The sequence below is a fragment of the Pteronotus mesoamericanus genome, unplaced genomic scaffold (genome assembly GCF_021234165.1).
Source record: "Pteronotus mesoamericanus isolate MK-2021 breed Mesoamerican mustached bat unplaced genomic scaffold, CSHL_Meso_final contig_105, whole genome shotgun sequence".
Taxonomy (NCBI): Eukaryota; Metazoa; Chordata; class Mammalia; order Chiroptera; family Mormoopidae; genus Pteronotus; species Pteronotus mesoamericanus.
Genome location: NW_026555006.1, coordinates 13,681,775 through 13,704,754, shown reverse-complemented (window position 1 = coordinate 13,704,754; position 22,980 = coordinate 13,681,775). Strand labels below are relative to the sequence as shown.

At 41.1% G+C, this 22,980-nt stretch overlaps 1 protein-coding gene across 1 annotated transcript in view; it reads right to left on the bottom strand.

Moving 5' to 3' along the window:
- The window catches only part of ROR1 (receptor tyrosine kinase like orphan receptor 1), a 372,181-nt gene that overhangs the window by 5,427 nt on the left and 343,774 nt on the right, over positions 1-22,980 (bottom strand). The window contains exon 8 of the mRNA XM_054572162.1: positions 11,803-12,014. Within this exon, the coding sequence (XP_054428137.1) occupies positions 11,803-12,014 (212 nt within the window). The remainder of the gene's footprint in view (positions 1-11,802; positions 12,015-22,980) is intronic.

The window sequence follows — 22,980 nt, the reverse complement described above, 5'->3', positions numbered from 1 at the left end:
GGTGGGAGATGAGGATGAAGTAGAGGGACGGGAGCCCACGTGGAAGGGTGGATGGTGGCAGACGGGACGAGGAGGCAAGCCGGCCAGACCTCTGGGGCTGAAAAAGAAGAGGGCTGGGTAGGACCATGGCACTAGCCTGGCGCGCGGCCCCCGGGCCTTCCCGGCTGAGAAGCCTGGCTGCAGTCTCCTACACCGAGGTAAGCAAATCAGTTCTTTTGTATTTGACTTTGGAAGAAGAACTTTGACTCTTGCCATTTTACAGATGAAGAAAGAGGCTTTACAAAGCATCGAGAATTTGCCCTAGTCAGTGTGGCTCGGTTGGTCGGAGCACTATAGTCCCATATGCCAAAAGGATGCAGTTCAATCCCTAGCTGGGGAGTGTATAGGAGGCAACCAATTGAAATTTCTCTCTCACACCGATGTTTTTCTCTCTCTCAAAAAAAAAAAAAAAAAAAAAAAAAATCAACAAACATATTTTTTAAATTAAAAAGAAAAAGCATCAAGAATTTTCAGCAGAGCCAAAAGAGCTGTGCTTTGCACGGGCAAGGCCTGCTTCCCTGGGCCACGTTGTTCTGTCTCAGAGAAGCCGGCCGCCCAGTCATCCCAGTGCGCCTTGCAGTGTTTCGGAAGGCTCCGTCTGGGCCCTGACACCTTGCGGGACTGGGAGGTCAGCCTTCGCTGCGTGGTCACTCAGTGGAATTGTAGTTGTTCTTCCTCCCTGTTCAGACACATGAAAGAGTCGTACATTTCAATCCAAGGTGCGTCTTGTCCTATCTCACCAATACTACCCGGTGGGCCATCTAGCAGAGTCTCAGATCTTCTCCAGCCTATAAAAAAAGGAGGAGGAGTTCGCCAGACCTAGTCATAGCCAAATTTGGGGGTTTGCTTCAGAAAGAAGCACGAAAAGCAGCTAAAATCTTTCCTCCGAACACCTGTGCAGCAGCCGGCATAGAAATACCCAGAAAAAACTGCTCAGAGCTTGGTTTCAGGGGAACAATTTACACAGTGATTTGCATTTTTAAAATGCTCAAGTTACTTGGTACAAATGAGTCTTAACTACAGACTCATTTTCAAATTTTACATAAATCCTGAACTAGTTAAAAAATCATAAAAACCCTTAAAGAAGCAGTCAGTAGACTGTACGGTAATGGCAGGAAATTAGCTGTATTGTTGAGGAACAGATGGTTTACATTATACAAACCCTTTAGGCTAAACTTGTTTAGGTCTGGCATATTGTAAATTATATTTTAGTAATGAAAGTGAAATGACCTCTGCTTGACCTCAAGTGGGGTTTGTCTGTTTGAACCAATGTAGTGGAAAACTATGAAAGAAAATGAAGTCATAAAGTTTTGGCAGTTCAATTTTGGCTCATTTCAAGTTAAGGGGTTATAAATCTGTTTAGTTTCTGTTTGACAAGTATTTGTCATACAGGGATGTACGAAATGTAAAGAAGTGTAAAATACACATGAGGCACAGTGCCAAAGTAAACTCAGTACAAAGGAAAACTGGAATGAATAGGGTCCTGGGCTCCTATCTCTTTATCACTCCCTCCATTAGTTGAATGACAAGATGGGCTCGGTTTATTATATGCTGTAAGGCAATTAAGTACCTTAAAACTGAAACAGGCTTTCAGTTTAAATGTTAACATTTTTACTTCTCAAAGTAAACACACATCTGCCCCAGTATAGTTTTAAAAATTATATAATGTGGGGTGCGGGTGGGGGGAATCAAAGTTGATGTAGAAGTTGATACATTACTACTCTATACTCTGATTGTGCTTCTTCCCAAAGAAATTTCTGAAGAGCAACTGTAGGGAGAACATTTTCGATGTCAACCATTCAGCTAAGAGTCAGATGGGACGATTACAGCGCTGTCTAAACTGCTGACAGAGAGGCCAGGCTCATGTTGGTGACTTCTTTCACCTGAGTGATGAAAACGAAATGCGGGCATGTGACCCTTTTAGATAATGTTAACTTTAGATAGGAAAGTGATGAACTCTGGGTAGGATTTTAACAAAATTCTAATTATGTAGGTGGCAGATGGATAAGGAGGCCAGACTCGGTGACTGGGTCTCTTTCCACCTTTGGGAAGTTACACCTTAGGTGCTAATAGATTTGAAATGACTCCTCTGGGTGACCTAGCCTACTACTAACCTCCCATTTCCTGCTTACTTCACGTAAGTGATTACCGCAGGAAACGAGGTGAGGATTGCGTGATGGCCACCGACATTTGTGTGCAGCGTGGATCCCCTCTGGACTTCGGGCCTCTAATCTGAATAGAGTATGAATGCTCTACTTTTGGGTCCAACTTGAGGTAGACACACAGATAAAAGCTGAGCTACATGCCTCAGGACAGGAAGGTGGCTCCAATAGCAGGGGGTAAAAAACCCTGAAGTTCATATTTATGCAGTTGACCCGCCCCCTTCCCCCGGAGTCCCTACTGGTTCCTACTGGCCCCCTTCCCCCGGAGTCCCTACTGGTTCCTTCCCTACGCCTGAATACAGGACTGCTGCCCTCTAACAAAACGTTTGCTACGCATTTGCCGACTCTGGCTGGACACCAATATCTGTAGAAGAGCAGGCTCCACGCAGTGGCATTTGTCCTCAGCCCCATCAGAGGCATAATGAAACGGATTCTGGCCCTACTGAAATTACAGGGATACTTTGGGTGCTGGGAGGACATTAACAGGCCCTTTGTCTCTTTGGAAGCACAGTTTTCTTTGGGATGGGTACTGTCTGGGGGCTGCCGTGCTCTCTGAATCTTAAGCACTGACCAACACACTCTACATCAGAGCAGGTACTGAAACCCCCAGAAGGGCTTGTTAAAACACACGGTGCAAGGCCCTACTCCCTGAGGCTCTGATTCCTTAGGTCGAAGAGTCTGCATTTCTGACCAGTTCCCAGGGATGAGGATGACCTTGGAATGCGGTCTTCACTTTGAGAACCACAGAAATACATGAATATGCCTTCTGGATCAGACGATTGCTTAGTGATCTGGGCGCCTGCTCCTTGCATGATGAATGACCACAGTGTGTCTCAAGAACCTGGTTGGGCAATTCTGACTTACACAACGCAGAGAAATTAATACTCTGCTTCAGAAGAAGCTTTGGAAATGCCGGCTAGAGAAAAATGTAAGATTCACTGACTGTTATTTATATTCTGCATGGCTACTGTCTTAGCAAGATTCATTGAAGTATAAGTCACTCTATAGCTTGGGCCATGTCATCAGTTTATTCTATTCTCATGTGCAGCCAATTGTGTGGGATATATTTTAACAGTTGGTTGCATCAGTCAACTGATACTATAAATACTATATACCAAAGAGTATCCATACAGAATAGTATATGAGCCGGGCAAGAACCATGAAAAAAGAAGACACAACCCCTATCCTAGCTGCTTGCCATCTGAGCTTAATACTAGATAGCATGTATCCACTACCTGCCATGTGCCAGACACTGAGATCATAATAATGGCTACGATTTTTTGGAGTGTTTATGCGTTATGCCATAAATACTTTATATATATTAACGCATTGTGTCCTCACAACAACCCTATAAAATTGGTCACTGTGGCTGGTATCCCGGCTTCACAGATGGAGAACCCGAGCATGAGAGCCGCTAAGTGATCCCACAGTTAGCACGTTGTAAATTCAGATTCCAGAGTCTCTTCTGAATGACTACTCTACAGTCCCTCATCTGCCCTGTAGGTGCTTCCTGCCTCCATTCATTTAACCCTCATCGCAACCCTGTGAGACTCATGCTATGATTTCTCCATTTTACTGATCAAGAGAACACGACATTCCGCGGTTAAGGAGCTTGTCTCAAAAAGCACCATTGGTAAATGGTGATGCCAAGGTTCAAATCCAGCTTGTCTGACTCCAAAGTTGGAGCATTTTTTTCTGGAAAAAAATGAGCAGCTTTCATTCAATCTTCAGCAGGGTCCACAGCTTTCAAAGCATGAAGCCCACTGGTATACAAGTAGAACGTCTATATATAATTGCTCTCTGGTCCCCGAGGCTCTTAGACCTTACTCTGTTTGATCATCGGTTGTCCCGATTAGTTGACTACGATAAGTGAACAAAATTTTCAACAGCAGCCTTTCCCTGAATTGGACACAAGAGCCTTAGAGAGCTTATGAAATTGAGATTTTTTAGTATCTGGACTTGCTTGTTGACAGGAATCTGTTTGACTCCAAAGGCTATTTTCCTTTCTTGTGCATTTTACTGGTTCTTAGATAAACAGTGTTAGAATTGTGAAACAATTGACTCCACTCATAAATGGAAATGATTACATTTTAAAAGCTTAAAGGCCACAACCATTTTATTTTAGGAGGTTATGGACATTTTCAAAGACTGCAGCCGAACTAAGTGCCTTTTGGCTTATGCAATCAAATTCTAGAGGGAGTTTCAACCAATCATTCACCACATTTACTCAGAGTTCAGCGGCACTCCTCTGGAAGTGATTTAACATCAGAAACAGCTCTTTTCTCTGTAACATAACTTTCTAATAGTTAGTTTGAATGTTTGGTGGTGACCAGGGTTGATTCTGTGGTGGAGTTACTTTATAATGTCAACGGGAGAGGTTCTACTCTGCCTGGAAATAGGCAGAACAGATGCCAGTAATTTTAATGTCAGTCTGAGCCACCATGCACTCATTACACAGGACTGTGTGTTTCAGCCTGCCTGAAAATTAAAGCCACAGAAGAAAACGGGGAAGAAGCAGTTGCACTCTGGACCTGGGCAGACCCAGGTCGCGTTTTGGCTCTGTCACTTACTAGCTCTGTGACTTTGGACAGACTCTTAATCTCAAGCCTCAGTTTTCTCACTCCCAATATCAGGCTCAAATTAATACCTACTTCACAGGGTTATTATAGAGATTCTGTTGAGATAATGCATGTGAAGTATTTTAGCTTATTCGTAAGACCTATTTACACTATATGCCTTTGCAATACTCATTCTCCCTAGAAGTAAAGTTTCTACAGACAGGTTTATAGTCTGTAGAAACTCTGTCTGGACAGCCTTCCCACCCCCATCACCAGGCCACCTCCGCCCTGCGGATTTGTATCCAGGGTGAACAGGGTGTGGGCAGTGGGTTTATGCTAATTGGATAGGCACAAGTAATACCTTGTGTGACCCCCCCTTCCCTCTGTCCTCACCCTACTTAATGCTGCAGGCTGCCGGCTCCCACAGCTTCCCTTCCACACACACTATCCCGTGCACAGGATTTGGTAGTTGATTTAAAAGTTTGTGGTTGTTCATATTATCACCGTAACAAAAAATAATAGTAACTGCTAGCTGCTGAGTACTTGGGAGGTGCCAGACACACTCTTTTGAAGCGCCAAAAATCTCTCTTTAGGGAGCGATGGGTGGTTGCCAGAGGTGGGGGTGTAGTAGAGAGTGGGTAAAACGGGTGAAGGGAGTTAAAAGGTAGAAACTTCCAATTATAAAATAAATCAGTCTAGGGGACGTAATGCGTAGCATGGAGACTATCATTAATAATACTGTATATTTCAAAGAGGCTATGAGAGTAAGCCTTAAGAGTTCTCATCACAAGAAAATAAAATTTTGTAACTGTGTATGGTGACAAATGTTAACTGGACTTGTGGTGGTTATATCACAATACAAACAAATACTGAGTCACAATATTGTACACCTGAAACTAATATAATGTAGGTCAGTTATATTTCAGTAAGAAAATTAAAAACATCTCTTTTAAGTGCTATTTTTATTCTTGCTTTATAGGTGAGAAAAAAATGTTCAGAGAATTTGCTTAAGATCCCACGGCCAGTAAACAACGGAGCCAATATTTGTAATCATATCTCTCTGCCTCTACATCCTTGTTCTTTGAAGGATAACATACTACTTACCAGAAAGAGACTTAAAAAAATGTGGCTGGAAAGGAAAGTTAGGTTCAGGGAGTATGGACTCCTGGGTGCTGGGAAAAAGAATGTTAGACTTTGAGATTAGTCCTTCCAGAATCATTATACTAAGCGGGAGCGGAAGGGCTGCCAGAGATGAAATGAGTGTGAGAGAGAGAAGAAGGAAAAGAAGACTGGCAGACACTAGAGGATGCTCCCATTTAGGGAACTGAAGGAAGAACTAGGGAAGGAAACAGGAGGAGATAGGAGGAAAGCCAAGAGAGAAAGTATTTCAAGATGGTGGTTAAGGATATCAAATGCTCCAGAGAAATTAAAGAGGATGAAGACTTGGAAAAGGTCATTGGATGAAATTACATCACTGGAGATTCCAGGGAGGTCCATGTCAAGAGAATGATGAGCTCAGACGCCCAGGGGGACAATGGCTTTAAGGGAGTAAGTGGAAAAGTTATTGAGGATGTTTTAGTGCCAAGCGTGGTGACCTTGGGTAAGGTCAGAGGTTTCAAAGGGGTAGTGGATCACAATAGACTTTTTATTTTATTTTATTTTTCATCTTCACCCAAGACATTTTTTCTTTGCTTTTAGAGAGAGAGGGAGGGAAAAGGAGAAACATCAATGTGAGAAAGAAATATTGATTGGCTGCCTCCTGCATGTGCCTGGACAGTGGATTGAACTGCAACCTAGGTACGTGCCTTAGGCCTGGAATTGAACCGGCAACCTTTTGTTTATGGGATGACACTCCAACCAACCGAGACACACTGGCCAGTGGCGCAATAGGCTTTTTAGATGGAAACATATTGCTAGCAAAATGGACAGACCCGGAGAATATAATCAAGTGTCAGTACATTCAACAACTGCTTTGGCTGGAAAAGAAAGGGAGAGATGAATTTCCTGGAAGTGAAGAAACAGAGAAGCTGGCTAGAGGCACGGTTGAGTTGAAAACTAAAGTATAGCTACCAGCTTCAGATGAGATCGGGTGCGTTCAGGGTGGTATGGCGGTAGACACTACCAGCTTCAGAAAGGTAGGCAAATGCGGCTTCCCCACGCAAATGTTCCTTACATCAGCCAGGAGCTGCAGGAGTCTGACCCACAGGAGTTTGATTAAGGCTTTGGCTGTAGCCCTCTCCCAGCTTCTCCTCAGCCCTATTCTTCCTCGCCCCTCATTCTCAAATCCTGCACCCCTTAACCTCTGTGTGCCTAAATCCCGCATGGGTGCATCAGAGAGGGAAGCCAGAATAGGACCCACGCTCTGCTTGAGGGGGAGGCTCTGTTCCCTTTCTAACTCTCGGGGGAGAATGTCCCACAGCTTTTCCCCCTTTCCAAAGCACGATAAACGGCCGCTCTGTTTTTCAGACACGTGACAGTTGGTAGTGTTCAGGGAGAGAAAAGACCCAAGGAGAAGGGAAGTTAGGGTTTATACGCTTCTCAGAAATGGTTCATTTTCCATAGTTCTTTTTAAAAAGCACCTTGATTGTAAAATCCACAATGCCTTCTTAGCTCAAACATCACTAGAGTACTCACCAGAGGATTTTAAAGATGGAAAAGATAGGAGATGATCTAATCCCACTGAATGGCTTAAAATCTCTTGCTGAACAGAATGAAAGGAAAATAAACAGTACTTTCCGTGAACACAGCCCACTCCTTTCTCTGAACACCTGAGGCCGCTGACCTCAGAGAGGCCTCTCGAGGCCACAGGTCAGTCAGAGATAGAGCCAGGGGGAGCATCTTCATGTCCCGACGGCTCAAGGCTCAGAGTAAAGATGCCTTTCTGGTTGGTCCACTGGTTTCCTTTTCCCAACGGTCAGAAGGAAACTTATCAAAAGTTTTGACCATCCACCTCTCTGGGGACTCAGGCCAGGTCCGGTCAGCCGACTGGTCTGCAGGGGCCTGTTGTCTGTCCCTTCTGCAGGGTGTGGACTTCCACTCTCCCAGAGGAGCCTCTTCTTATCCCAAACACTTGGGTGAATTTCAGCAGCTCAGCAAGAGGAGGGGGATGGAAACAGGTAGTTTAAAAAGGGGTGTCCAACCCACAGCCTGCGGGGCTGCATGCAGCCCAGGATGGCTATGAATGTGGCCCAACACAAAATCGCAAATTTACTTAAAACATTATGAGATGTTTTTGTTTTTGTTAGTGTTTTTATATTTAATGCGTGGCCCAAGACAGCTCTTCTTTTTCCAGTGTGACCCAGAGTTGCCAAAGGTTGGACACCCTTGGAAACCCTGACCGGCACTTTCATTTGGATAAATAAGAATCCTGGAGTCTCTGACTTTTGAATTGGCCAAGGAGAAGTAAGAATTAGGCCAGCTTCCACCCTTCATTCCGTTTGCATCCCAGCCTCCAAGTATCCTGATTTTACTCTGGTAGGGTGTTTGTTTTCAGGACGTTTTTCTCTTTCATTCTGATGTGTGTCCCTTCCTTTTAGGTTTTATAGGTACATGTAATATTTATGCATCAGTGACCTCTCAAAGCACTTTCAGAGATTGGCTGTTTACAGTGAGGAATTTTCTTTAAGGTCTACAAAGTCCTTTGTGCTTTTTCCAGGAAAGGCACTCAATAAGAACCAAAACAAACAACTGAATAACTCAAATCTGATTGGAGCCAAATCTCTTAGGAGAGTAAGAAAAAAAAGTTTGCGTTTGTTTTTTCTGTTTCCTTTCTCCCCTCAACCCAGTCAAATCTGCTTGAGCCATTCCCACTTCCAGTCTGGTTCAGATTGCTTGTGTGATGTTTAAAGCTAAATTGTAAGCCTTGTGTTGGAAAAATCTTGACACTGGGAGATTTTGCAAGGCACACTTCAGAAATGATCCAGAATGTTCACTTCACCAAGTCTTTGGGGAAATCAATCTCTGTATACAACGAGACCTGTCCAGAAAAATTCCAGCCATTTTTTAATATAATGAGAATAGTGTTTGTAACATCAATGTAACCTGGCAGCCAAGGAGAGTGGACTGGAATGTATAGGCATGAACAATGATGACTTCACTGTACTAGTCAGTGGGGACGGTAGACGCCGTTGAGTGAGCATGTGTACTGTGTGACCATCACATTCAAAATGACTGAGCGAGTGTAACAAAAAACCTGTACCAAATTTTGTGTTAAGCTTGAACATTCCTCCATGGAAACTACTTGGATGATTCAGAAGGCTGAAGCTATGGGCAACTGGTGATTGGCAGCTTTATCACCACAACACGCCTGCTCAGGCATCACGTCTCCTGCAAGGTTTTTTGGCGAAACATCAAATCACCCTAGTGACTCAGCCCCCCTACAGCCCAGATTGGCATCCTGTGACTTCTGGCTTTTTCCAAAACTAAAATCACCTTTGAAAGGGAAGAGATTTCAGACCATCGATGAGATTCAGGAAAATACAGTGGGGCAGCTGATGGCAACTGTGTGAGGTCCCAAGGTGCCTGCTTTTGAAGGGGACTGAGGCATCATTGTCCTATGTACAATGTTTCTTGTATCTTCTTCAATAAATGTCTCTATTTGTCATATTAATGGCTGGATACATTCTGGACAGGCCTCGTATTTTACATTTGTCTCTATGACCATGGAGGATGGAGGATTATTTTTTCTCTTCCCAAATTCCACATATCTGTGGCAGGAATGAGACTCTATCATAGAGGCTTGCAACTGTTACACAGGCCTCTTAAAGATTTGTCGCAGGCCAGGGTGATGCCTTTGGTTATTGCTGAGCCCAAAGTGACCTAAACAACATTTAGTTGTTTGCTGGGCCTCCTACTCCCTCTCCCCAGTATCATTTGTTCTGTGAAAAAGTTATCATGGGGTCGGCAAGTGCAAGGGCTTTATCTAGAGTTGAAAAGGCCTAGGTTTCACATTTTGTCTCTCTTAATTACTAGTTCTTTCACTTTGGGCAAGTGAGTTAATCAGCTTGAGTCTTAGTTATCCTGCTTGTACAAGAGCAATAATAGTACCTCTCTTCTGTAACAGGTGTGAGATAATGAGTGTAAAAGCTCCTGGAATAGGCTGACCTACACAACTGATAATTTTCCCAAGTGGAAATGACTCTTCCGCTGGTTCCTGCCACAGCAAGGAGGAGCCTGCATCTCCAGGACAGTGACGGCTGTAACCAGACTGGGCCTCTCTCCCACTCAGAGTTCTGGTGTTTCTAAGGCTTTTTGACATTTAATAACAGGAAAAGATTCTCATAGAAAACAGACTATTTTGAACTGGAAGTTTAAAGTCATGGTATATATGACAGGTCAACTAGGTGTTACTCACTAATGTGTAACAATATTAACCCCCTATATTTTTTTCTATTATCTTTGTAAGGATTAAGTGTAAGTCTGTGTGCCCTGGCTGGTGTGGCTCAGTGGACTGAGTGCCAGCCTGAGAACCAAAGAGTTACCGGTTCGATTCCGAGTCTAGGGCATATGCCTGGGTTGTGGCCAGGTCCCCAGGGAGGGGTGCGTGAGAGGCAATCACACATTGATGTTTTTCTCCCTCTCTTTCTCCCTCCCTTCCCCTCTCTAAAAGTAAATAGATAAAATCTTTAAACATTTTTTTTTAAAAAAGTGTAAGACTGCATAACACATATGATATATCTAAGTTGGCTAGCAAGTAGGTAGGATGTCTAAAGAGAAGAACCTCCACCATCGCCTGTCCCCAAAGCCACTAGTGCACTGTGGTTTCCAGGGTCCGGGGGGTTTTTATGGTAAAAATTCACATTTAAGAGAACAGTGGTTTTGCTTGGGACAGAATACTTAAAATGAATTTTTAGCATTTAAGAAACTTCAAGACCTTACCAACATATATGAATTTACAAAAGAGCAGTATTTTAAGACTTTTTAAATGTTAAAATCCAATTGCAAAGCAAATTTAAATCAAATGAGGGCTATGTGTCAAGCACAACTGTGCTTCTCTAATTACTGGGTAAAAGGTTTAGTTAATCTGAGAGTGCAGACATTTTTCCCTAAAATTTTGTTAAAAGTGATGCATCTTCCCTTTATGAGGGTCCAAAAAATAATATGACCACCAGCCCACAGAAAAGATAAATATTTGTCAAATGAATGAATGAATGTTCCTTTGGAGCTGGAATAAGAAGAAAAGACAGGCCTTTGAATGCAGAATCTTAAATTATTTAAATGAAATCTCTTTGCCAAGAGTCCTGGGATTGAGGTGCTGGCTTTCCGAAGAGAAAGCCTCTGTTGTACTTCGGCTCCAAGATGTGGAGCGTGTGCGCCATTTAAGGCAAGGGCCAGGGACCCTGGGTCCCCTGCCAGGACCTTGAGCAGCCCAACTGTTGAAAGATGTGCAGGAAAAACTGAAAGGGAGTGGGGTTGCTTTAGCACAGAGAGAAGGCTCAGGTGGGCTGTCATAAAACAGCATTCAAAGATTTTTAAGAAAGATGACGTTTCTCTTAAAAATACACTTCCACCAAAAAGAAAGGGGTTTAAGTTAGGCATTACAAGGATATGTTTGTGTTGTGGTGGTAAAAGAAACATAAAATTTGCCATTTTTAAGTGTACAGTAAGATGGTGATAAGTACATGCATGTTGCTGTGCAATAAAATGGTTCACGGTGAAGTCTGTGAATAATGTTGGGTCTCTCTCTCTCTCTCTCTTCATCTCTTCCTGTTTGATTGGAAGAGTATGGAATTTCTTCTTGGAAAGTTTGAAAAACAGCTCACGTCCTGAGTCCTGAGGGGCTGGTGGCGATGATCTCCTAAGGATTCCTCCTGCTCAAACTCTGTGAAGAGGCAGTGATGTTGCCCCACACTGAGGAGGGCACACTGAGGAAAGTGTGCTTAAGCTGTCTGGGACAAAGTCAGAGATGCTTGGTTACCTGAAAACGACCTCTGGCACTTAAAAAACAGATTCTGTACCATTTGATTTCTAAACTGGAGAGGGTTAGGAGTTTGCTTTAACTGGAAGCCGACAGAACAAACGCAGTAGCGTGCTGGTCATTTTACCTTGGGTTTATATGCGTTCAGCATCGACATCTCCACGTTTTGACCTCTGACGTGTTTCGGTTGCCTCTGGACAGGCGGTGCCGACGACTTCTGGTTATTGCGGCAGACACAGATGAAGAAGAAGAGTAGAGCGATGGCCAGAGGGATAGCCACACTTGGCACCAGGATGTACAGGATTTCCATTTTATTCTTTTCCTTGGAGTCCTTCGAATCTGGGTGCAGAAATAAAAAAAAAAAGAACAAAAGTTACACAAGTTCAAATAACATGTATAATATTACATTGCATAGTTTAAAATGACCTCCTATTCTTTATACACACAAGTGTACTGTGAAAAAAAAAAAGAACCGTTGCTTATTACAATTTGTTTCTATCAAACCTTCAACATAATTTATTGAAGTTTAAAAGTTGAAAGTTCAAACGTTTAAAAATTGCAGAGGGAAATTATAAAGGCTTCGCATGTGTGTGGGTCCCCCTCTGATGCTGCCTCTCTTTAGCGGCAGACCTGCATTTCTCTAACACCTTCAAAGTTAAACGCCATGTGAATGGACTGTATACATCCAAGAGCATTAATGTGGACCACAGGGCTCTTCTTCCACTGGCTGCCAGCCCAGATCAACCACCACAATAAAATGTTCCAGAAATCATGCCATTGTCTGGGCTTGTTTGGATATACAGGGCTAGTCCTGCATCTTCCAGAATCAACATCAGTAAAGAACCCTGGCCCCAGTGACCACAAGTCCAGTGCTCGGAGGCTCGGGGGTCTGAGGTCAGGACCAGCTCAGTCTCTGATGAGCTGTGTGACCTTGAACAAATCATTTACCTCTCTGAGTCTCTCCCTCACTCACGAAAGTCAAGTATCTATTTTGGGTAGTGTCTATAATTCCCCGCAGTACAGCACCACTGTATAACTTGATACGTTTTTTTGAAACCCAAGATTTCTTCTTAAATGTTTTCATATGAACCCAATAATTATGAGTGCTAACACTTTGAAGTACCTTTTTGAAATCTTATACATCCACTGTACCTACTATCGCTTGGAAAAGAATATAATACATATAGAAGGACCTTAGGCATACATTTCTTTTTATCACTTTAAATTTGGCCTTTAAAACTAAGTCCTTTAGACATATAGTATCATTAATAAATCATTTAGCTGGTAAAACAAACAAGAATTATGGGAGAGTATTTAGAGGGGCTGCATAATGCATGCCCTGATCACCGATAACCTCATCAGCTATCTTGCTTTACGGAAACCCGAAGTGTGAAAATTCAGATTGACACAAAATTCAAAGATGATTATTTACTTAACAAAAGAATTAACCAGCATCCATTCACTCATCCTTTCACTTGTTCAGTAAGTCAATAAACAAAAGTGACTACTGACAAGCACTATTCTAGGGTCTGGGAATATAAAATTAAATACGACATGCCCTTTGCCTTTAAGGTGCTCACGGTCTAGTAAGGAAAACAGAGAAAAGATAATTACACTATGCTGTTGGAAATGCTATAAGGGAAGTATGAATACAGTGGTAAAAACACTCACAAAGTCCCTTTAAACAGTGAACTTCCCTAGTACATGTAAATGGGAATATACTACATACAGTTGCTGCTTGCACATACCTTCTTTGGGAATCTATGGTTTAGTGAGAGAGAGCAGTAATTAATCACATTGCTGTCTTCCGAGAGAAGCAGGCTTGAGACAAGAAGTTGAGAAGGGGTTCCAATCTGGGTGATGGAACTGTGCTCTCTGGGTTAACCTCGCAGAGGGGTTTGGGGAGGGGTAAAATCTGCTCATGGAGTATAATTCATTTTAATATTTACAGAGTATTTTCAACTGGCACCAAACCATGTTAGCTATTATTACTAATAGGGGCCAGGTACGGTTCTAAGCAGTTTTCATTAACTCATTTATTCTATCCTCATAACCAAACTCATGAGCTGGGTGCCATCCTCATCTCCATTTTCATAGATGAGTGGTTAAGTAAGTTGCCCAAGGACATGCAATTAATAATTTGAATGCTAGGACCCCGCCCTTGTTGGTCTTGCTGCATACCTCCTGCTCTGGCTACTACACTGCACTGCCAGTTATTTGAGAATGGCTGCTGTTTTGCACATCTTTTCTCTTGGTAGGATTTATCTGCCTTCATAGAAACAGGAAGGTCCGAAATGTGGCGAATAACACGGAAGCTTAGCCAGATGTGCTACTTTTGAACTCCCCACTTTGTATACTGTGGCAGGTAAACATATAGTCCAGGCATCTTTTGGGGGGCGGTGTTCTAATCATTCTACTCATTAGGAACTGGCTGTCAGCTTCTTTAGTAACAATTGTGTCTGCATGTCTGCGGGTGGGTAGACAGAAAGAAATCGCATGGAAGAGTGTCTACCACAGAACCTACCAGATAGATATATATGTAGATCTCTACCATCTATTCATCTATCCATCAATCCATCCATCCATCCACTTTAGAAACAACGTAGCACAATAAAGGAAGTGTACATTTTAGAGCCAGAAACTATGAAGGCTGCCTTTGTCATTATCTGTGTACTCACCCGTAGGCACTCAGCATCTCTAAGCAAACTCATCTGTAAAATGGGAATGTTAATATCTATTTCATAGAATGCTATAAACAATACCCCTGGAGCAGGAAAGGATTCAGGGATAAAAGCTTTGGGCTGGGAATTCTATATAACCTTAGGCAAGAAACAACCTCTGTTACCTCCACCTCCTCTTTTATTCAATCGTATTTCATTCACATGAGAGATAATGTTTGTGAAAGAACCTCAGAAAATTGAAACTGCTACACAGTTGTTGGATGTTATGATTATTATTAACAATATAAAATCCTTTTGTATTTCTCAGTACCATAAGGGGAGAAATCCCTCTTGTTCTTCTTGGATTTTCAGTGAAATCGTTATGAGGGTAATGATTACAAAAGGAATGAGGCTAATTTAGGACTAATGTAACACTAGTCATTTTTCTGGCCCAGATTTTTAGCAATAAGAGAAAGCAGGGCTCTCACCTGTCTGGCAAACAAGGAGTCTATTCTGTACATTCCATATCAGATTATTCACAGAACGCCTTTGATTGTAAATGAGAGGTCTGGGACAAATCCCCCTGTAGGTCTGCGGGAGAACAAACTTCAAGAAGCTAAATCCTTTAAACACAGTCAAATTTGGCTCCTTCAGATTACACTGAGGATATGCAAATGACCACAATGTCTTCTTGGCCAAGTGAAATAGTCAAGCAGAACAATACACGGTCACGTTGGAAGTGACAGAAAGCCAATTCAGGCCTATTATAAGTCTACCATACAACGGGCTTACTTTCCCACACAGCTCTCTGCATTTGGCCAGAGGAACAGTCAGTGTCTGGCTCAAAAAACTTTATATAAAAACATTCCTCAGGACAAGTAATGTTACTCATGGAAAATTAGAAGGCTAATATTTGCCCAACCTCTTTTAAATGTCCTAGCATTTTTATTCATCATTTTAACCCAATGCTTGGTGTTACCTTGATTTTACATATAGAGAAATTCAGTCTGAGAAAGAAGAAATAATTTGACAACACTAGAAAGAGTTACGGTGGTTGGAATGCACGCCTGTCTGCCTTTAATACTTCCATGCTTTATAAATTATATTACTAATGCAAGTTAAAATGCTATGTGGGATTGTTTTTCATCATCTCCTTAAGAGCCTGAGGTTCCCTCTCAATGGGGGCTAATATCCAGCCTAGATCATACTATTAAAAAGAATCACATGAGAACAATGGACATTATTCTTACTGTGCACTTTAAAAGGTAATGGACACCTCCAATGCATAGAAAAGAAAATTAGCATGGTGAAGATTTTTAATGCTTTCACATAGCTGTTTAAAAGTTAAATGCACATATTAGTTACATCAAGTTAAATGCTTGGAATTTTTGAAACCAACAACTTAGTCTGGATCACATGATTAATTTCCTTTTGAAAATCAATTTGGTATCACAGTTCACATCTGACATTCCTGTTTTATTTTTACAATGATATTCAATACTTTGATTAGTAATTAAATACAATAGAGAAAACACTCCTTTCTCATCCTGGACTTAGAGCAAGGTACATGTGATTTCTCATTCAAGAGGTACTTTTATAAAATGAAACATCATCTGGGATATTACTTTTGAGTTTAAAACAACAAAATCCTCAGATCTGTACTGTGGCAAAGGTGGAAAGAAACCTTACAGAAACTTAGAATTCAAAGGAAATTAAATAAGTTCAATCATGATCTTGCCTGAAAAAAGTTTAAGAACCACAAAAAATGAATAAGAATCGCTACCATTTAGTATTAATATTATTATTATTAACTATACCATGAGTGGGTCCCTAGCAGATAGGAACCTGCACTAGTGAGATTTAAGCATACACCTGGAAGCCAAAGGAGGAGCAGTGGTCATTAGGCTTTCAGGAGGGCATGCTGGGCCCAGCCATTCAATTTCTTGACTTAGTGATCGAAATACTAAGCAGGTGATCTATTGCTTTATGCGTTCTCAAATGAATTCTTAAACTAAGAGTCCAATAGGCCGTATACAGTGATTAAAATTTTTCTCTTCAGAAAATGTTTGAACCACAACAATTAGGAGACTAACTTATTTGTGAACATTTGAGAAAAATCTTAGTAACAGGAATCCTCATGTGTTCATTAAAGTTTCTATAAACTCTCAGGAACTCAGTTTTCTCCTCTATAAAAGGAAAGAGTTGGGCTACTCTTTTTTTTAATTTAAAAACTTTGAATTACTGGCTCCAGCCGGGTAGCTCAATTGATTAGTGTTGTCCTCATACGCCAAAGTGGCAGGTTCAATCCTCAGTCAGGGCACACACAAGAATCAACCAATTAATGCATAAATAAGTGGAACAACAAAGTGATTCTCTCTCTAAAATGAATAAATAAAAATTTTGAAAAACTTTGAATTATGGTAAAAGCACATAACAAAACTTACCATCTTAACTTTAAGCATACAGTAAGTAGTGTTAAGTATATTCACATTGTTGTACAACACATCTCCAGAACTTTTTCATCTTGCAGAACTGAATTCCTACACTCACTGAACAACTCCCCACTTCCCCCTCACCCCAGCCCCTGGTAACCATTATCCGACTTTCTGTTTCTATAAATGTGACTACTTTAGATACCTTTTATAAATGAAATTGTACAGTATTTGTTTATGACTGGCTTATTTCATGTAGTATGATATTCTCAAGGTTTACCTTTGTTGTTGCATGTGACAGAGTTTCCTTCTTTTTTAAGGCTGAATAATACAATGTATTTCCTTTATTCATCTACTGATGGCATTTGGCTTGCTTCCACATCTGAGCTAATAATGCTGCAGTGAACATGGCTGTGCAAATATCTCTTCGAGATTCTGCTCTCAGTTCTTTTGAATATATACCCAGAAGTGATATTGCTGGGTCATATGGTGATTCTATATTTAATTTTTTGAGGAACAACCATATTGTTTTCTATAGTGGTTACCCCATTATGCCTTCCCACCAGCAATGCAAAATGGCTCTAATTTCTCTACATCTTTGCTAACACTTGCTATTTTCTTCTTCTTTTCCTTCTCCTTCCTCTCCTTCTCCTCTTCCTCCTTCTCCTTCTCCTTCTTCTGTTTCCTCTCCTTCCCCTCCCTCCTTCTCCTTGCCTCCTCTTTCTTCTTCTTTTGATAGTGGCCATCCAAACAGATGTGAGGTGATATCTCACTGTGGTTTTGATTTGCATTTCTTTAATGACTAATGGTATTGAACATCTTCTCATATGCTCATTGTCTTTGTATATCTTCTTTGAAGAAATGTCTACTTACGTCTTTTTCCTACTTTTTAAAAAACGAAGCTAATCTTTAAGTGCCAAAATTTAATAGGTATTATAAAATGAAATCTTTTTGATTTTTGATAGGATTACTTTAAAGTGGTAGACCAACCACATTTAAACTTTAGCAAAACATTTGACCAAGTGATTATCTTTATGGACAAAAGATAGGGGACTGGATAATATTAGATGAATTTCTAATTCACCATATGCCTGAAACCTAAATTTTAATCAGAAAATCGCATCAAATTGTAGAGGGCTATGCTTGAGGAAACCTGTCTGTTCAACATTATCATCAACTATTTGATAACATATTTCAAACTTGAAAATGGCCTGAATCTATGAAAGATACCTAACTGACTATAAAATATTTTTTTAGAGGAGCATACACAGATGCTAAAATAATGACCTAAAACCACCAGTTGAAATTTTATAAATGAATATTGTAGCTTGCAGTTAGGTTAAAGACCTTGCCTAGAGGAGTCCACGATTAAGCAAATCTGCTAAATGATTTTTGATATAAACAAACAAAAGCAAAACAAAAGAAAGACTAATAAGTTTTAGTGAAGACTTGAAAGCTTAATTGGACCCAGCCATATCACGATGAAACTGCTCAAAAATTTTCTTATATGATATTTACAGCAACAAAGTGCCCGTCTCTGGCAATACTGAGTCACCATCAAGAACATCATGGTCCTATTCTACCTGTTCCAGTAAAAATACTCCAACAGATGTTTTCTACTCTGTTACATTTTTAAGAAGGACTTTGAAGTAGCAAGAAACATCCAGAGGAGGAGGAAGATAGGGAGGGAGAGACTGGAGGAGCTATATGTTCTTTAAATGAAAGAGAAAATCAAATGAAGGATGTGCAGATGTCTTCAAATTTGGATGAGAAATGACACCAAAGGTTACAAACTAGATCCAGTACATAGACTTGTTCCTTATTAGTTTTTTAAAAAAATAGTGGCCAACATTTTTTTTTAAACCAGGAGATTTCACATACAATTTTGGGATCTAGCTTACAAAGGCAGGTTTTGAGTAGCGGGAGCTGCCCCATAACCACTTGGTGGTAGAGACATCTCTGTCTCTGGAGGTCTCTGGCAATGTTCAAGCAGAAACTGGATGATTTCTATGGTCTCTACCAAGGTTCTCTGATTTTATAAACTGAGTTGACATTCCTTATTTAGGTCCCTGCAAAACTTTTGACCTTCTGATGAAGAAACTGATTTAAAAATAGTGAAGAATATTTTTCCTGAGTGTCCTCAGCCCACCAGATCCAGTTGTCCTTGTCTGCCCAGCTTTATGTGTGGCTGACATCAATGTGTGTAATGGTGTTAATAGACACCCTTGTTCTCTGGCTTCCAGTTAGGTTCAGCCAATGGGAGGCACTGGCAGGATAAAAGAACTGGCCAGGCCAAGAAGAAAGCATGGTTTAGGTGTTTGTTCCCTTGACTCCCTCCTTGCTGGGTTGCAGACAGTTGCCTTCATCCCTCGACCAAAGGTCACGGCATGCAATGCACAGCTCTCTCTCTCCTGCTTCAACTCTGGGGTAACTGACCATTCCCTTGCCTTGCCAGGCTTAGGATGGTGATGACTCCCACTCCTGCTTGCCTGGGTTCTGCATGTTACTGGTTTTCCCTAATTCTGCCCCTATTATAGTCTCTTTGTAAAATTCCCCTTAGTCTATTTGCTTGTGCCTTTAGCTTCCTGCCAGAAACTTGACTGATACAAAGCCAACAACAACAATCCTTGTGGTGTTATATCAGAATTCTGTCACCATAAAACATAACATGCAAAATTCCAAAATGGTCAATGGGAAATGAGTAGAAATACAGGCATTAAAGAAATTCAGGCTTTAGCTATATTTGCAAATACTGTGAGATTTAAGCAGCTTAGAAAACAGCAAAGTTGACTGACTGTTGTATTCTTGTCCTCAAAATTTTTTTTTTTGATTCTTTGTGGCTTGATATGGTGATGTTTTTGTTCCTTCTATTTATAAACCAAACACTTTTTTTTAGTGTTTCTAAACATAAAATCTACTTGGTTTGAAATCAAGTGCTTTGAACACTTTTGGTTTTTATTTTAAGCATGTTCTTGATTCAAACTTTCATTGAAGAAGCTTTCAATCAATGGATCAGTTGTTTCTGTAATTAGCACACCATACCTAATGTTTCAGTGCTGTTTTGAGGACGAATGCTTAAAGCGGACTTTGTTCTTGAACAGTCTCAGTAGATTAGATGACATGGGTTGGCTCGAGATCTAATTTTTTCCCTAATAGATTTAAGATTCCTATGTAATGTTGAAAAACTGCACAAATTAGTATAAAAAAACCCCCAGAAAAATGAAAACTGTAGATTAAATAGTAATTATAATTAATCCTAGTATATTATGATAGAGGAGGGGAAATCTTGGTGCCATAATTTCTCTCTTCATGGTGGTGTTGGACTTAAATCTGTTGAAATGTATTTCTGCACCACAATTTAAGCTTCAATAGAAGTTTGCTGAATTGATTGTCTAGTGATATTTAGAAGAAGGAGAAGAAGGAAGGAGAAGAAGGAGGAGGTGGAGGAGGAGTAGAAGCAGCAGCAGAAGGAAGAGGAGGAGAAGGGGGAGGAGGAGAATTATTCTTTCACCAAAGGGTTAAGAAGGGTTAAGATGACAAGGAGCATTTCCTGTTGACATGGTGTTTGACCCACAGAGCTGAGAGCTTCCAAAAGCTTCCTGCCAGATCAGCTGACACACTGGGTAAAGACTCAATATATACTGGGGACAGTGAAAAAACCTTTGAGAGAAAATTATTTTATGGTTAAAAATGTGTAGAAAACTTGACTCAGTTATAAGTTTTGGGCAACTATTGTTCTTTCCTTTGTTGAAAATATATAAAGACTGGAGACCAAAGTACATCTTGAAAATCTCTGCAGTATAAAAATAACTCTTCCGGAAAGCTTCAAACTACACAAAGCAGTACTCTATTCCTTCCTCCTTCCCCCCTCCCCACCACCCAATTCACTGTAATGTTCAATTTTGGTTTGAAGAAATGGCTGAAAGACAAATTGCCTTACAACAGGTCTTCTATGAAATATGGGAGAAGGCTGCTGACAGAGCGAGTTAAAAACTGCAGTGTTCGCAATCTGGAAAACATCTGCCTTGCCCCGGACTGTAAACCACCACGTTGTAGAAAATGGTTTGTGACAAAGCAGAACCCAGGGCGGGTGTTTGTAAGGTTATGGGACAAGTCAGGGCTATTCAGGCACAGAACTGGGCAACGTGCCCTTGGCAAACTGCTGCAAGGCAAGGACTTAAAAGGAAATACAAAAGCAACAGGCCAGGTATGAAAACTCCAAACGGAGCCAAAAGGTTCACTACTTTTCTTATCAATGGGTACTCTTCAGTGAAGCTAGTATAGGAGTAAACACAATACCTCTGCTTGGAAATTCTGTTTGGTAGGGGGGGAACCCTTTAAGTAGGGGTGAATCAGACATGCTAGCCTGGCTAGTGGAAGAAATGTGGTCTTAGGACTTGATCTAGAGCAAAGTAAAGGGCCAAGGTTTGAAAAGAAGAACACCAATCCAGTAGAGGTTCTGCCTCCCTATACAATTCAAGAAAGAAACAAATAAAGGATTTCAATTAGTGGGAGAGGGAGAAGGAACCTAAATCACATGGTAGAACACAGCCAAAAATAAAATCGCCCGATCATTGCAAAAGTCGTTCTCAGGGAAGAAGACAGAGCTTCATCCTCAGTGCTGCGCCGAAAAGCAATGGTAAGGGCTACAGTGAAACTGCAAACCTGGGAGGTGTATCTAGGTGCCAGTTGGAAAGAACATAGGCAAATGTTTCTTTTTCGACTTACTTTCCACCCAACCCACAGTATTTGGCTTGGAAAGTAGCCACGGTGACTAGAGGTGAAAGTGTAGAGAATGAAGGTTTGCAGGCAGGGTCTCGGGGAAGATGGCCAACTCTGGGGCTGGGGAGCTGGGCTGCCGGGAAGGGAGGAGAGCTGGGACTTAACGGGAACAGGGCAAACATGCGAGGCCTGGCGGAGCTGCTGGGGGAGCTGGTCCCTATCAGGCTGAGACGGAGTGGGGCTCCGTGCGGTCACTCAGAGTACGTGTCTGTATGGAGGGAGGTTCCATTCCTGCACCAGAGGAGCTGAGAAGAAGAATGTCAATGGACAGTATCTCAAGGACCTAGAGAATTCATAAAGATCCAAGGAAAAAGGAAAATAATAAAAAAATGTTTATTACTCTGAAAATGGAGACTTTTTTCTTTAAGTAGCTTTGGCATGGTGGACAAAAGACCAGATCAAGAGGCCCATGGACCTGGTTTGATTTTGGCTTTAGTAAAAACAACATTGCCTCAGCTTCTCCATCAGTAAAATGGAGATGCTGCCTTTATCCTATGGTTATTATAGGGATCAATTAATTCAATATATTTCATTGAGCATGAATTAATTCATAGGTTAGATGCCAGTATAAAGAACTTTCAACAAACAGCAGCCATCATTAAAATGCAAAGCACATAACACCAGCACACATAAATGTTGGGAATGATACAACAGTACTTAATATGATTCATAGTTCTTTCATCTGATTCTTCCACTAGATTGTCAGCTACATGAAGATACAGTCTGATCTAACATGTTCACAAAGTCTGATGCACGGTAGAAGCTCAACGCATATTCATTTCAGTGAGTGACTGAATAAATCATTAACCATTCTCATTGTTAGATGCCCAAGATAGGAAAGAAAAGACAGGAAGGCTGAGAGGTCAGCTCTTGCCCAAACTATCTTCTGTTCTTTCACTTTCGCCAAGCACTGCCTGAGCACATGCACACAGTCCTAACCAAGCCCATGCCCATGCCCAGAACCCATTGCAGACATATTTGGTTGTGTTTAATTTTATGTTGTCTTTGAGGGAAATTTCACAGATAAAACAATCTGTGGCAGACTGTTCTCAAGTGCCTTTTATTTTAGAAAGTACAACAAATGCTCACATCCTGCATTTAATTAAGCCTATACTTGTTTTAGCCTTACTAAGTTGAAACAAAAACAAAAGTTATCAGTAGGAAAATGAGAAACCCCATGGAGATTTCAAAATCTCCTAACTTTAACTTAACTAAAGAATGTAGAAACATTCTCCTGAGACTTCATCCCATTTGGGAGGGAGGTAGAAAAGGACTCATTTCAAATCTGCCCCACAAGCTTACAACTCATTGTAAGATGAAAAGTTATTCTCAATAACTGTCTGTCTATCCACCTATCTATCTGTCTATCTACACAAACACATACACACTCACATACATACATACATACATACATACAGAAATCATAAGAGT